The sequence below is a fragment of the Balaenoptera physalus genome (assembly GCF_965194825.1).
Source record: "Balaenoptera physalus genome assembly, chromosome: 18".
Taxonomy (NCBI): domain Eukaryota; kingdom Metazoa; phylum Chordata; class Mammalia; order Artiodactyla; family Balaenopteridae; genus Balaenoptera; species Balaenoptera physalus.
The window spans coordinates 62,543,427-62,560,887 of record NC_138899.1 but is presented as its reverse complement, the minus strand read 5'-3'; the positions used below and the strand labels follow the sequence as shown (position 1 = coordinate 62,560,887).

Here is a 17,461-nt window from a genome sequence, read left to right as displayed (position 1 = left end):
ACAGATGCACACACCTACTTTCTTCAGCCCACCAGCGGTTTTAGGACTGAATTGTTGGGGAAGGGAAAAGGGAAACTGATTAAAAATTTTAAGTTGTTTAAATAATAATTTTAAATCATTGTTTATTGTTTTCTATAAAAATTAACCTATTTGAAATATCAATACATACATTTTTGACTTCTGAAAAATAGGGCGCTACAGATAGCAATCATCAACTGCACCTCACATACTCACTTCTAATCAAGTTTGTCTAAGGAGTTATACCAAAGCAGCTAACTGAACTACAGGGTGGTCACTAGACCCATCCATAGGCTGTCTAGCAACCAGTGAGTTACAGGTTTCATTCCAAAAAGAGGGCTGTACCACTCAGACATTTATCTTGGGAACTGGAAAAATAAAAGCCTCAGCTAATCAGCAGAGGGCACAGAACACAAAAGAAGGTTATGAAAAGTTCCACTGATATAGAAGGGATTGGGGCAGCCATGACAAGCTTTGTGGGAAAGCAAATAAAGGAGGAATAGAAATGATACAGAGTAGATAATCATGATGCTGCTTAGAAAAGAAAAAGAATGGGGACTTCCCTGGCGGCGCAGTGGTTTAAGAATCCACCTGCCAACACAGGGGACATGGGTTCAAGCCTCGGTCCAGGAAGATCCCACACGCCACGGAGCAACCAAGCCCACATGCCACAATTACTGAAGCCCGCGCATCTAGAGACCGTGCTCCACAACAAGAGAAGCCACAGCAATGAGAAGCCCGCACACTGCAATGAAGAGTAGCCCCTGCTCGATGCAACTAGAGAAAGCCCACACGCAGCAACGAAGACAACGCAACCAAAAATAAATAGATAAATAAAAATCGATCCTTTAAAAAAAGAAAAAGAATGGAGCTAACCTGCTGAGAAAAAGAAATCAAACTTAGAACGGCATTTATTCAGGAACCACTCTCACTTCCAGTTTTGAGATATATGGCAATACCTATCCATGGAGCACCATGAAAACTGTGAATTGTTACTAAAAAGCCTTCTTTTTCTAGGGGTAACTTAAGTGAGTCTCTATTCCTTCTGTAGTCTTCCTCTGAAGGAAAGAAGTGAAGGCAGGAAGGTGAGAGGAAGGCAGGCAGACAGGCATACAAAGCCATAATTAAAACACACAGATCTGTAGATAACTACATATTCTAGGAGCAGTGCTCCATGGATTGATAATGGTCCACAAACTGTTTACCAGTCCACGATCAAGTACAGAAATTGAGGGTAAACACTTACAAACTTTTATGGCAATTTGACACTAATTTTAATGCCTGCTGAATCCAATAATAAAAAATTTAGTCCTGTGTTTAGTATGATTTTTGTTTCATTTTTCTAGTAATTAATTTATATTACTTATTTTTAAAACATCAGTCTATTACATACTGGGAAGAAAAGAAACTAGCCCTTCACCAGAGTACTTTTAAGAAGCAGTGGTTTAGATAACATTCCTGGATAGTTATCAGAATGCTGAGAGATGCCCCAAGAAAAAGTTGTACCAAATACATTACTATAATTATTGTAGTGATATTATTTATGATATGCCCATTTTATAAATCAGAGTTGCTCTATGAATACTCAGAGAAAAAGTTTAGGACAATCTTTTCCAGGAAAATTCTTTCACCTTATAGATAAAGGATGTAATAGACTTTCTCTGTCATATTTATTTAGCAGTCTATGGATAGCTATATAACACTGTATTGCAGTCATCTGTTTAATTTAAACTGGATGAGTTTCTTCAGGTCAGACACTATATCTCACCTCTATATCATTAGAACCTAGTAGAGTAACATAGTGCCTAGCAGTTGATAAGTTTTGTTTCCTTCCCCCTTTTTGTTTGGGGGGGGGGCGGGTAATAGGAGGAATCTACAGAAAAAAAGAGATCAAGACCTCATCAGCACCTATGGTGTTACAGGCGTTGACTCGAGAACTATTTACTTCTCTGCTCATTATAAGTTATTTAATTCTCATAATTCTATCAAGTAGTTAATAACTTTTATTTCACAGGAAAGGAAAGGAACCCAAGACTTAATAAGGATAAGCAATCTGCTCCAAGTCATATACCTTGTAAAATAAACCCAGTTTATCTTAACCCAAACATTCATTCTCTTTCTAATCCTCAGAGGTCACGAAAACATATGCTGAATAAATGAATAAATCAACGTAAAATTTTATCTCTATATTTAGATTATTTTTCAGCTATATAAAAACTATTTTGATTTAGTAATTTTAGTTAATAAAGTTAAACTGTGAAATCTCTGAGAGGTAAACCAATTCTAAGTCAATAAGTTAAATATGAACATACAAGGCCTTTGTTTCCACATTTTATTTAGAGGTAATAAGAAAAAGTTACTAAAACATGCAACAATTTAATTTATCTCATTTACACAAAACACCAATTATGTCTAACTCTAGATGGCTTTATCCAAGAAAAAACATACACTACTATCTTTTTGGTAAAATTATTTACTGTTACATTTCATAAATATACTGCAAAAGAAATGACTGGAATTCCCAGGCTTCTCTTGACTTGTTGGAAACAGTAAACTCCTCTTATTAGGCTTAGAAACTCAATACAGACGTTAATTAAGTAATTACAGGGACAAGTATTATAATAGATACTCAACTGAACATACAGTCTCAAAACATATATAATTATAATATCTATTATATTAAATAATCTTAAACTTTAATAAATCAACTAAATTCCTTTAAGATAGACTCACACTACTTTCACAAAGGTTTTAATATATAGTAAGTCTACTTCATAAATCTTTGCTTTTTTTGTCCACTTTATCAACAGCTACAATTAAGAACGTTTACAGATAGTGAGAGACACAATGGAAATTTTCCCAGGACACAAACTGCTACATTTTTAAGAAAGTGTGGCATAAATACACCTTCATTAAGGGCTCCAACAGAGAACAGGAGTTCACTAGTTGACCTAAGTTTTCTACGTTTTATTTAATTTTAGCATTTCCCACTAATTCCCTAAAGTCTATTAAAACGATAGTCCAGAAATAATTTTCTTTGATGGCAGAGGCCTATATTAATATAAGAAATTTTACCTGGTTTCAATGTTTTTCTGCAGCTCAGTGAAAGTGAACGGCATCTCATCTAGGTCAACTGCTGCAATAAAGATACAGATTCCCCATAGTTCCTTTTTCTTTTGAACATAACCTTCCTGGAAACAAAACAAGACAAAACAAAACAAAACAAAAAGGTTCAAATATTTCATTAAATCATTCACACACTGGATACTGTGTTAAAACTGTATTATATGCAACTTTTTTCTTATTCAGCATAACAAAATTAGTTACTAAATCTTTATGAGGTCATATACTTGAGAGCATTTAATTCTACACTAGTAACAAACAAATTAGTTACAAAATTAGTAACTAAATTTTATACTGTAAGGCAAAAAATTTACTAGAAAGGTCAAAAAGTTAAATTACAACTTTCTATAAAAAATCTAGGGGCCAGTCAGTTCTCTGAAGTAAATATTTTCATTTTTCAGTAATCCAATATCATCAAAGCCAAGTTGAAAGATTTTAGACTCCATAAAATGGACTCCAATATCCAAAAACAGGTGAAAAGATAAACTGTGGTATATCCATTCAATGGAATGTTATTTAACAATAAAAAGGAAAAGTATAAATACATACAACATAGATAAATCTCAGTTATTACACAGAGGAAAAAAAGCCAAATACAGAAGGGTACATGCTGTGTACCCTTTGATTTCTCAAAATTCTAGAAAAGGCAAAACTAATCTTTAATGTCAGAAAGTAGATCAGTGGCTGCCTGGGGACAGGAGTGGAGGTGTTGGGGAATGATGACAAAAGAGAATGAGACAACTTTCTGGAGTAATAAAAAATTTTTAGATCTCAATGGTTAAATAACATTTGTCAAAACCTACTGAACTGTTCACTTAAAACTGGTTGATTTAGTGTATATAAATTATACTTCAATAAATTTGACATTGAAACTATACTTCATACTTACTATTTCTGAAACTGAACAACAAAGTATATGTTGCTTGACTCTTATAATGACTATTAAGTATGTTTTAATAAAATGAATGAACATAAACTCATATACGTATATACACTTATAAGTATTTACATTACTATGGTCAATTTTTCAGGAACTACTAAGATGTAAAAGGTTGTTTGTCTCTATAATAAACAACTTCCAAACTACCATGATTTTTTAATTTTTATGCTTAATTCTTATGATTTTGGTTTGCTTCTCTGCTCTCAGGCTATCATCTGTTGAACCTAACTTCTCTCAATGTGTCTTCTTTCAGCAACTCCAATCTTTTTTTTTTTACTCTTTTAAAGTTGGGAAATGAAGTATTAAGCTTGTTAAAATTGAGTATGTGTTTTATTCATTTTTTTTACATAGCAAATTTTATTAGGACATAGCAAACACGATTCAACACAAGCTCATCTGAAATGATAAAATGCCTAAATAAAATGTTGTATACATAGGTTCTGATTTTTAAGGACCTGAGGAACTTTCCTATAAGCAAAATGTGTGACCTTTATTTCAGATGATTTATAAATCTTGTTGTTTTTGTTGTTGATATTGTTGATGTTCTAGCTGCATCCCAATTAACTATATATATAGATAAAGTGTTCTTTCTTCTTCATACACAGTTATCTATGGAAGAAAAATAAATGTTCCTTCTAAACTTGAGAATATTAAGTATTTTAATCACCTATATTTGATTTAGTTCTTTAGAGGGAACCATATTACAGACGAGATCAATGTTATAAAACCAAATGATTCATGCACAAATATTTTTGTTAATCTATGTTAAGAAAATAATCAGTTTCCAATTAAGAGAGTCCTAGAAGAATTTCTAGATTAAAGTATTTAAGATTCTAGATATAGAATTATAGAGAGAGATAGAGATAGATATGGAAAGGGCTTGCATTTTAGTTGTAACCTATAACATCCACTTGGTCTGATCTTATATCTGGATGCCACCAAAATTTGCCAGAGGGAAAAAATTTACAAAGCCATGAAGATGAGAATCAACTACAAAATCCTACTTTACCATCATTTTGTTCACTTTTTAAAATAGTAGATTATACTGGAACACAAATAACATAATTTAACACGAAGTCATCTGATATGATAAATGCCTAAATGGAAAACATCAGTCTAACCACCATACTTGCAATCATTTAAAAATCATATATCTTCATATAGTTTTCTTTGCCTCTTCCAGTTTGTTTTTTTATATCTTCCAAAATTTGATATCTCTAATAATTTTTAAAGAAATAATCATTAAAAAAAAAAGAAGTACTCATTATGCAGCTGCCATGGTTTTATGACTTTGGGGATACAGTGATGAAAACAGAAACAAACAAACAAAATTCCCTGTCTCCCTGGGACTTATACTTTCATTTATGTTAAGAACATGGATTTTGGTGTCAAACATTCAAGAGTTTGAATACTCTAGTGGTATAACTGTGAGCAACTTGCTTAAATCCAATTAGACCTCAGTTTCTACTAAAATAGGGATGATAATAATATCTAATCAGAGTCACTATGAAAATTAACAGTGAGGACGCTTTTTATTTTTATTTATTTATTTTTTTGGCCTCACATGGCGGCATGCAGGATCTTAGTTCCCCAACCAGGGGTCAAACCTGTGCCCTCTGCAATGGAAGTGCAAATTCTTAACCACTGGAATGCCAGGGAAGTCTCTGAGAATGCACTTAAGTAATCAGCATGGTGCCCGGCATTATACTCATTGAATCACAGCTATCAGCAGCAGCACTATTATCAGTGAATCTAGCACTCATTCCTCTATATCATATCTGTCTCAATACTATCCATAATCCAACCTTCTCCACACCAAAAACATCCATTCCTGGGAATGCTAAGGAATGCTGGAGTTGTGTGTGTGTGTGTGTGTGTGTGTGTGTGTGTGTGTGTGTGTGTGTGTGTGTGTAAGAAATCATGTTTATTGACCTCCAGCCCCTGGAAACCACTGACCTGATTTCAATTCCTTTTCCAGAATATCATACAAATGGATTTATACAGTCTGTAGCCTTTTTTGTCTGGCTTCTTTCACTTAGCATAATGCTTCTGAGAACTCATCCATATTGTTGTATCTATAATATTAGTATTTATTCCTTTTAATTGCTGAGTAGCACTCCATTGTATAAATATGCCACAATTTATTTATCTATTCCAACAGCTGAATACACTGCTATGAATAAGGCTACTAACCCTAGCCTTAAATATCCAACTACAGATCTTTAAGTGGATGTATGTTTTCATTTTTCTTGGGTGAATATCTAGTTGAGGAATGCTAAGTTCTATATTAAATACAAGTTTAAGTTTATAAGAAACTATAAACTGTTTTCCAACGTGGCTGTACCATTTTGCATTCCCATCAGCAACAAATGAGAGTTCCAGTTGCTTCACATCCTTACTAGCACTTAGTTTTTGTTTGTCTGTTCTTGCCTGTTTTTTAGCCATCCTAGTAAGTATGTAATGGTACCTTTTCCCAAGGACTAATGACACTGAGTATTTTTTCAAATCTTACTTAACATCCATGTCTCTTCTTTGGTAAAGGGTCTTTTCAAATATTTTGCCAATTTTCTATTCAGTTGTTTGTCTTATTAAGTTGTAAGAATTAGCTATACATTCTGGATTCAAATCGCTTAACAGATACGTGTTTTGCAAAAATTTTCACCCAATCTGTGGCTTTTCATTTTCTTAAATAGTGTATGTCAAAGAGCATAAGTTTTTAATTTTGATGGATCTCAATTTATTACTTTGCTTTATAGATCATGCTTTTGGTGGTACTATCTATGAAATCTTTGCTTAACCCAAGGTCACGAGGATTTTCTCCTATGTCATCTTCTACAAGTTTAGATCTACGATTCATTTGAATTTTTATAAATGGTGCAAGATATGGATTAAAGTTCATTTTTTGCATATGGACGTCCAATTGCTCCAGCATCGTTTGTTGAGACGAATATCCTTCCTCCACTGAATTACCTTAGCACCTCTGTGTGCAAAGACTGACTATATATGTGTGAATTCTATTTCTGGATTCTCTGTTCTGTTCCACTGACCTACCTGTCTTTCTTTTTACTAGTACTACAATGTCTTGATTACTGTAGCTATGTTTTATTCTTTTTTAGTTCAGTTTGATTCAAGATTTTTAAATCTGTAAAGGACATCTGATTTACTTCTCATTGTGCAGATTAAGAAATTAAAGGCTAGAGTGTTGAGACTTGCTCAACACAGCCAGTCGATGCCACAGACCTAAAACCCAAGTTTCTTAACACTCAATTTAGTATTGTTCCATTTATTTAAGAATATTTCCTTAATTACATTTCTACATCGATGTTCCTAACATTTTCACTACTGAAATCCTTAATCTCATCACCCTACTAAGAGTCCTGTACTCTTAACTATTTTACTATTCTGTACTCTTCATTTCTATTTTACTGAGAAGGGTAGAGAATCACAATACCAAAAGCCTCAACATTTTTCTCCACATCAATAATTTCTAAATACTATAAATTTCAGTCTTCCTCCAAATGTCTCTGCATCTTCAACTTCCTCTTCTGACTTTGACAAATGGACATTCTCCTCCACTCTCAAATTAATATGTCTAATCCCTCTGTACCTCCCACTTTGGATCACACTGCCTCTCATCTCCTTCAAGACCTAGTTTATTAATTCTTCCCTCTGTCTTGTAATTTCTCTAACAGTTCTTTCTAAACTCTTATTTCCCTTTAGATAAGCTTGCACCACCTTAAAAAAAAAAAAAAACCTATCCCTGGACTTTAACAAGCTACTGGCCTAACCACACATCTAAACCTCTCACTATTCTCACTATTCACACACATACTCATCATGTACACTCTCACAGTCACACCTACTGCATCCACTGAACATATCTACTACATAAGCACTATTCTACTGACGCTAGCCTCTAACTCTCCAAAGACCGCTCTCTTTCTAAACTGAATGGCCTTTTCTTTGGTTTCATCCACAAAACCTCTATATAACATCTAACACCACTGTAATGAAACTTTTTCCCTTAGCTTTTTAAACACTCTAACATCCTCATTCTCTTTATTTCTCCCAACTTTTTCAGTGTTTCCTAACTCCAAGGACTTTTTCCCAGAACCTCCTCTTTTCCTCCACAATCTCATCCACTTCTATAGCACCCTCATCACCTCCATACAGATGTTTCTCATATCTCATCCTGCTTTCCAGCCCTCACTGCTCTCTCAAGATCCAGGCCCTATTTTCCAATGGCAATTTACAACCTAAAATCTGTAACTGATTTGTTTTCTTGAAAATTTAGTTGAGAATTACAAAATGAGCTCAGAACAGCACCTTAAAAATTGTTAAAACAGAGGGAAAGTAATTTTTACTCAGTCAAAAGAATGACCAATAAATAAATAAATAAAAGAAGAAAAAATGGGGAAAGGGTAAGAAAAAGTATTTTGCAAAAGAAAAAAACGGTAATTTCCAATAAACGTATTTTGAAAATACTGAACCTCAGAATAGTGTCAATTGAAGGACAATTTGCAAATATGCACCAAGATCCTTAAGAGTTCAGTTTTATCTCTAAGAATTTATCCTATGAAAATAATTGGAGTGTTGAGTCAAGATTTAGTGTAATATATGTTCAAAGAATTATTTATAAGAGTAAAACTAGTGGGAAAAGCTTAAATATCTTTAAATAAAACAGTTAAAAAAATTATGATAGAGCTATATCATGGAATAACATAAAACTCTTAAAACATTTCAAAGATTATAAGGACATGGGAAAATACCAAAGACATGTTAAGAGAAAAAAACACCAGAATACAAAATTCTGTGTATATTTTGACTCCAATTTTGTGAAAAAATTTTAAAAGGAAGGAAAGGCAAATATATACCAAAATGTTAACTATATTATCTCTAGGTGGTAGGATTACAAATGATTTTCATTTTCTTCATTAACACTAGATACATTTTCTAAATTACCTGACAACTATAAAACGGGGGGAAAGTAAGTCAATTTAAAAGTATTAAATTTATATAAAGCAGGAGAGAGAAAAATTAGGAATATCCTTGAGAAAAATCTTTAAAATATTAAAACTGTAATCACATATACTATAGTTTAAATCGAAATCTACAATCAACACTTAAGAGGCTACCTATTTAAGCTGTCGTTTAATTTAGTTCACCTGAAGCACCCAATCGACAACCCCAAATTAGTGATGACTTGTACTTGCTTTATCACAAGCACTAACTTATAAAAGAGCTCCACCAAGTGGTAACATAAATCATCTTGGAAACATCTGGAAAGTAGGTTATCTTACTAGTCATGCTATCATAACCAACATGAATTCAAACTGAAATTTTAAAAGTTAAAAACACTACTCTCTCTTATCTTCCCTTTTAAAAATATCAGCCATGACCAAGATGGAAATAAGCCATAAGAAATATGCTCTTTATCTCAGGGTCAAAAAGGATACATCCTTACACTAGATTCATGAGACTGTAGTGCGTGATTAGCCATAAAGTTACAAGTTAAATGTATTAGAGAAGTAGAGGGGATAAGAGCTGCCTTTATCTTCCACTCCTGGATTTCCTCCTTACCAAGGTTATATGTAGGAACAAAAGGGATAATATGCTAATATGCCAGAAAATCCTCCCTCTCACTTGCATAATATTAGCCCTCAGCAGTTAGTGTTAAGGAAATTCTTTGATGTGGTCAGAAGAAGCAAAAGGCAAGAGTACCACTGTCAAGAAGAAGAATGCAAAAGCTAACTTTCCTTGTACTCAATCATATTTTTGATACCATATTCAAGGGTGAACACCAACTGAATGAGCCATCCAGTTACACAATGCCTTTGTGGGGAGAGAGTTGACTCTACTCCCAGAAAAACATGTACCTGGCAAGTTGAGATTCATCTAGCCTTCTGCCCAAGAACTGAGTATCGGGGGCTCCCTCCTTTAAGAGCTCCTACAGAACTGAATGGATAGGCCTATTTAAGCACTTAAGTAAAACTTAAGTTCAGTTTACTTATTTGCTCAATTGTCCATATCTCAACTAGTCTGTAAGCATTTTGAAGACTTAATTATATCTAATACACCGCTACACCCCCAAAAACCTAGTACAATGTCCAGCACTAACTTGATGTTAAATGCACATTTTTTAAAAAAGCAGTAGCAATAGTCATCCCCCCATATAGGATAGAATGACTTTTTTGACTTTTTTTTCCTCCTAGTATGCTCAGAGAAACAAGCAGCAACTGAATCATGAGTAAAAAATATAAGGTAAGAATATTGGTTCTACTAGTTTCTTTAGCTCCTGATCACACATTGATAACCTAGTGAGTATCAACAGGACTAACTCACACAAACAAATGATATTACAGACCTCATTTCCTAAACACGTGATATATAACTGACCTGGAATTTAGTTTCTAGTCAAGCTCTCTGCTTGCTTTATTGAGTCAAAGGCCCAAAAGATGATCCACCCAAGAAGATATAGCCACAGAGAAGAGAAAACTGCTGCCATATTAAAACAACGACTAATTAATTGGTTTTTCTGTAAAAGATCAATGAAACCGATGTCTACCACTCTTAGAAACAAAGATGGAAAAAACTGAGGAAGTCAACTCCTACAACTCAGATTTAATTATATGTATAAAAGGTATCTTCCAAAGTTTGCATGTCAACTCCTTCTACCAGTATCACATATAATACTTGAAAAAATGAAAACATAACTAATGAATAAATGAGTTGGCGTTAAAATGAAAGAATCTCAATTGGAAGGGAAATGAAAGGGATCATTGATCATCAAGTCCTGTGCTCTGGGAGTTTCTAGGGTTCCAAATCATAAAATGATAATCTTTGGCAAATGTGCTGAAATTTTTAAAAACGTAAGAGAACCCATATGCTTACTTTCAATAATGCCTCAGTAACTAAAGTAGCAAATACTTCACTTTTGCTAGAATCCAATTCAGCAAGGTAACACAATTTACCTTTACATTGATAAAAAAGCACTGGCTGGCAGCTTTGTATGCCTTGAATAAAACTAGGAAAAATTATTATTTAATAAACTAAGTTTGGTAAACTTCTTAAAACAGATCCAAGGTGGGGAAAGTTTGGTGGTTTCTGACTGCAATATATTGATAATTCTGATTCAACTTACCTTAAAAAAAGTTTGTAGAATGAGAAAATCAGAGCACATATTGAAAAGAGGTAAATTAAAACAGGAAGAGAAATAGGAAATTTTGATAAAATAATTCACTTCAAAGCTCTCCTAAATATCTAGGTCTCATATAAACTTGACTATCTGTTTATAGCTGAACATGTAATAGACAGAAATAACTACCAATCGGAACATCAATAATTATGAATATCAGGCCTCTAAAACTATAATGCACATAATAAGGAAAACATTAATTAATTCACTGATAGATCATTTACAATCATTTATTTCAAAACATCTGTTTTATCTAAATTATATTTATATAGGGCATAAAGATGTTTAAAGTACAGAAAAACAAATAGTCCTATTAAATTGAGTTTGAAGATATCCTAGCAAACCTGGAAGCCTATAACAATCTCCACAGTCATTCCAATTCTTTGGAAAAGAAGATGCTATACAGTATGTGATGTATCCTTCTGGTATCTACTTCTAATATGGAGAATAAAACTTAGAGTTTGTCCCTATGTTTGTGGGGAATTGATGAGGGGGTAGTTTTTTAAAAGAAATACATTATAGCTGTTTTCTGTCATTTATATCCTAACATGTACTAGAAAGAATTTTTTTTAATCTTAGAAAACTATATAAAATAAGACCCCAAAATCCAAAATATGTGGGTAAAGAAACTGGGCATTTTAGGAAGGATAATTTTGTACCTTATTCTCTAATTCATTTAATTTATTCAGCAAATATTTACTAAATGCCTACCAAGCACTGAGCACTATTATAACTGCTAGGAATACATCAGTAAACAAAATAAACATTCCTGTTTCCTGGAGCTGACATTTTAGGGGGAAGAGAACGATAATAAACAAAAATCAGTATCTGTAAGTAAACTATATACTATGTTTGAAAAAGAGGCCTTCCCTGGTGGTGCAGTGGTTAAGAATCCACTTGCCAGTGCAGGAGATACGGGTTCGAGCCCTGGTCCAGGAAGATCCCACATGCCGCGCAGCAACTAAGCCCATGCGCCACAACTACTGAGCCTGCACTCTAGAGCCTGTGCTCTGCAACAAGAGAAGCCACCGCAATGAGAAGCCCGCACACCACAACGAAGAGTAGCCTCCACTCGCTGCAACTAGAGAAAGCCCACACACAGCAACAAAGACCCAATGCAGTCAAAAATAAATAAAATTAATAAAATTAAAAAAGAAAGAGAGAAAAAAGAGCAGGGTATCGTACACTGTTGGTGGGAATGTATATTGGTGCAGACACTATGGAGAACAGTATGGAGGTTCCTTAAAAAACTAAAAATAGAGCTACTGTATGATCCTGCAATTCCACTCCTGGGCATAAATCTGGAGAAAACTCTAATTTGAAAAGATACATGCACCCCAATGTTCACAGCAGCACTATTTACAATAGCCAACACATGGAAGCAGCCAAGTGTCCATCGACAGATGAATGAATAAAGAAGATGTGGTATATATACACAACTGAATATTACTTAGCCATCAAAAAGAATGAAATAATGCCATTTGCAGCAACATGGATGGACCCAGAGACTATCATACTAAGTGAAGTAAGTCAGACAGACAAAGGCAAGTATCATATGATATCACTTACATGTGGAATCTAAAAAATGATACAAATGAACTTATGGACAAAACAGAAACAGACTCACAGACACAGAAAACAAACTTATGGTTACCAAAGGGGAAAGAGCTTAACAGATACACACTACTATACACACTACTATAACAGATACACACTACTATATATAAAATTATAAAATAGGTAGACTTCCCTGGTGGCACAGTGGTTATGAATCCACCTGCCAACGCAGGGGACACAGGTTCGATCCCTGGTCTGGGAAGATCCCACATGCAGCGGAGCAACTAAGCCCGTACACCACAATTACTGAGCCTGTGCTCTAGAACCCGCGAGCCACAATTACTGAGCCCACGTGCCACAACTACTGAAGCCCACGCGCCACAACTACTGAAGCCCACGCACCTAGAACTCTGCAACAAGAGAAGCCACCTCAATGAGAAGCACCGCAATGAAGAGTAGCCCCCGCTGGCCACAGCTAGAGAAAGCCCACACGCAGCAACAAAGACCCAATGAAGCCAAAAAAAAAAAAAATTATAAAATAGGTAAACAACAATGTCCTACTGTACAGCACAGGGAACTATATTCAGTATCTTGTAACAATACACACACGCACACACACATGCGTAACTGAATCACTTTGCTGTACACTAGAAACCAACACAACTTTGTAAACAACTATACTTCAATTTAAAAAAAAGCAGGGTAAAGTGAATAGAGAATTTGAGGGAGAAGAAGGGGCAGATTACAGTATTAAACAGTCTTAGGCCTCACCGGAAAAGTGAGATATCAGCAAAGATTTTATTCTATGAGCAAAGACATAATCTATTAAATTTTTAAAATGTGAATGTCTTCTGACCCAGTGGTTTCACCTCTAGGAATCTACACTACAGCAGTACTCTCATTTGTGCATTAAATGTATATAAAAAGCTATTCACTGCAGCAGTTTGTAGTATCAAATGTTCAAAAATAAACTAAATGTTTGTTAACAGGGGAATATATAAATAAATTACACATCCATACAATGGGAAATACATCCACTAAAAAGATTAAGCTAAACATAGAGGGAGAGGTGCTCTTCAAGATACATCACTACATAAAAAAAGCAAGGTGCAGAAAAATGCAAAAACTAGAAACTTTTATTAGCTGCCTATGGAGGAGAAGCAGGCAGCTTACGGGAAAGAATGAGAGAGACTTCTCAGTGTTTACATTTTTATTTCTTTTGAATCTTGAACCATCTAAATCTACTGCCTATTTCAAACACACTGATAATAAACTGGCTAAAAAGTGTAAGTAAATAATAAGACCTCAGTGAGGTAAAATAAAAATCCTTTGTGTGTGTGGGTGTGAAAGGGGAAGTGAGGAAGGGTTGGAGGGATAGAATGAGCAAAAAATTTATCAGTGGTTATTTCTACAGAGGTGGGAATACAAAGAGAGCAATGGATATTCACTTTTCACTCTATTACTATAAAATTTTTTAAAACAAGTATATTTGAGTTTTGAATATATATGGGGGTGTGTTTATATATGAATATATATATTTTTGAAATGCTGAAAGGGAAATATAGAAATGGTGGGAAAAAATGACAAGATGTTAGTATCTGAAAAACTACATACTATGCCTTGAAAGGTGGAATTCAAAACAGTAATCAGTTATAAGATTCATAATGACCATGAAATAAAATAAAATAAAATAGCTTCTCAGAAGAAGCCTAGCTAGTCTTCATTCCGAGATGAGAGTAAAATTCCTTCCATGAATCCTCAGAAAGAAGAAACTATACTGCAGTAAACAATACTGGCCAACAGTAAAAACTTTCATGAAGAAAAAGCAATTTTAAAAGTAGGAAGTCAAATTATATATTATAATAACAATTATATATAATTATATGTTAGATATATCTGAGTAGTTCATGATGAAAGTTCATGATGAACTTTAATAATGTTATCCAACATATATATTAAGTTTAAAACATTAAATGGTAAAAAGGATAGTAAGGAAATGGTTTGATTAAATTTTTTAGAGAATAGAAGAGAAAAAACAATAAAACCAAAGACTGGTTTTTTGAAAAAACCAACAAAATAGAGAAGGTTTTAGTTAGATTGATCAAGAAAAAAGAAAGACTCAAATTAGCTAAAATTAGGAATGAAATAAGGACATTAAAACCAACCTTACAGAAATAAAAAAAGAATTAACAGGAATGCTATGAACAACTGCATGCTGACAAATTAGATAACACAGATGAAATGGACAAATTTCTAAAAAGAAACTAACTCCAAAAGAGCTGGACCAAAACCAACTCAAAAAGAAATTGACATCTGAAAAGACCTCTAACAAGGTAAGAGGTTGGATTAGTAATTTCAAAACTTCTACACAGAGAAAAGTCCAGGCTCAGATGGTTTCACTGGTGAATTCCACCAAACATTTAAAGTAGAATTAATATCAGTTCACCAAATTGCTCCATAAAAACTGAAGAGGAGGAAACATTTCCCAACTCCTTCTGTGAGAGGTCAGTACTACCCTGACACTAAAATCATACAAAGACATTACAAGGAAAGAAAATAGAGACCAAAATCTCTTATGAACATATGCATAAAAATTTTCAAGAAAGGGCTTCCTTGGTGGTGCAGTGATTAAGAATCTGCCTGCCAATGCCAGGGACACAGGTTCGTGCCCTGGCCCGGGAAGATCCCACATGCCGTGGAGCAACTAAGCCCGTGCACCACAACTACTGAGTCTGAGCTCTAGAACTCTCAAGCCACAACTGCTGAGCCCACGTGCCACAACTATTGAAGCCTGTGCGCCTAGAGCCTGTGCTCCGCAACAAGAGAAGCCACAACAATGAGAAGCCCGTGTACTGCAACGAACAGTAGCCCCCGCTCACCACAGCTAGAGAAAGCCCGCATATAGCAACAAAGACCCAACACAGCCAAAAAAAAAAAAAAAAAAAAAAAATCCTCAACAAAATATGAGGAAACCAAATTTACAAATATATAAAAAGAATTACAGACTATGACCAAGTGGGATTTTTAGGATAAGTCCCACTTTATCCTAAAAATGCAATGTTGGTTTAAAATCTTAAAATAATATAATACATTATATCAATAAAGAGAAAAAAAATATGATTATCTCAACAGATGCAGAAAACTCATTTGACAAAATCCAAAATCATTTGACAAAACACTCAATACAACAGGAATAAAAGGGAACGTCCTCAACCTGACAAAGGCATCCACAAAAAACCCACGTCATAAGTAATGGTAAAAGACTGAATGTTCTTCCCCCTAAGATAAGGAAAAAGACAACAATGTATTGAAGGTTCTAGCCAGGGCAATTAGGGAAGAAAAAGAAATAAAAGGCATCCAGATTATAAAGGAAGAAGTAAAACTATCTCTATTTGCAGACAATATGATCTTGTATTCAGAAAATCCTAAGGAATACACTAAAAAACTATTTGAATTAAAATATGAATTCAGCAAGTTTGCAGCATACAAAATCAACATGCAAAAGTCAACTGTATTTCTATACACCAGAAATGAATAAACCAAAAACCAAAACTGAATTCCATTTATAATAGAATCAGTAAGAATAAAATACTTAGGAATAATATTTTAATCGCAAGACTTGTACCCTAAAAACTAAAAATACTGTTGAAAAATTAAAGAATATCTCAATAAATGGAAAGACATTTCACACTCATGCATCTGAAGATAATACTGTTAAGATGGTAATACTCCCCAAATTAATCTAGAGATTCAGTATAATCCCTACTGAAATCTCAACTGTCTTTCTAAAAGAAACTGACAAATTGATCCTAAAATTCATATGAAGAGAGAATTCTGGGAAGATGGCAGAGTAGGAAGCACTAGAAATCTGTCTCCCCACCTAGACAACAGTTGCACTGGCAGAATCTGTCTGATGTAACTATTCTGGAACTCTGGAGTCTATTAAAGGCTTACAACTTCCAGGGGAAGGCAAAGAAGGTAAATGATAGTTAATTTCTGTCAATTTCAGCTCTGAACACAGTAACAGGTACCCATGGCCAACTGTCACCCACCTGGCAGGCAACTATGCACATGTTCCTGGAACAGCCTGCACAGAATCTGCAGGAGCCAGGGTGGGCAGAAAGGACCCAGTCCTCCAAATTTCACAGATCTGTGCTCTGATCACTTATCGCTGCTCATCACGGAGGAGCAGGCAAAGAGGTGGGGGCTACTGTTGTTGCACCTCCCCCATTGTTGCAAGCACCTCTCCCTCTAGTTGAAGTGACTGCCAGGAGATTTAAAAAGTTGGCACCTTCCCCCTACTCTTCATTTTTTTCTCCTTTTCCTCTTTTGGGAGCCAGACATTGGACTAAGACATTCAAAAGCAACCGAATACATGGAGGAAATTAGAAAGTCACAGTGCACACCCAAGAAAGGCACATAGTCAGAAAAGACCTGAGAAGACCTTAAATTTATACTTCAGGCTGATCCCTGGCACAGACATAGCCTACAACAATCAAAACCAAACCAAACAAAAATGAAAAAAAACCAAAAAAACAGCAAACTCTAGGGAAGTGGGGAGAAATGAATGAAATGAAATAAATGAAAGAATATACACAAAAGGAAATAAGAAAGGAATTTAAACATTT

General features: G+C 34.4%; 1 protein-coding gene across 6 annotated transcripts in view; it reads right to left on the bottom strand.

Annotated features, from left to right (window-relative positions):
• Positions 1-17,461, bottom strand: part of RB1 (RB transcriptional corepressor 1) — a 141,360-nt gene that overhangs the window by 111,315 nt on the left and 12,584 nt on the right. For all 6 annotated transcript variants that reach the window (XM_082434393.1, XM_082434392.1, XM_082434395.1 and 3 more), the window contains exon 3: positions 3,094-3,209. In XM_082434393.1, coding sequence (XP_082290519.1) covers positions 3,094-3,209 — 116 coding nt within the window. The remainder of the gene's footprint in view (positions 1-3,093; positions 3,210-17,461) is intronic.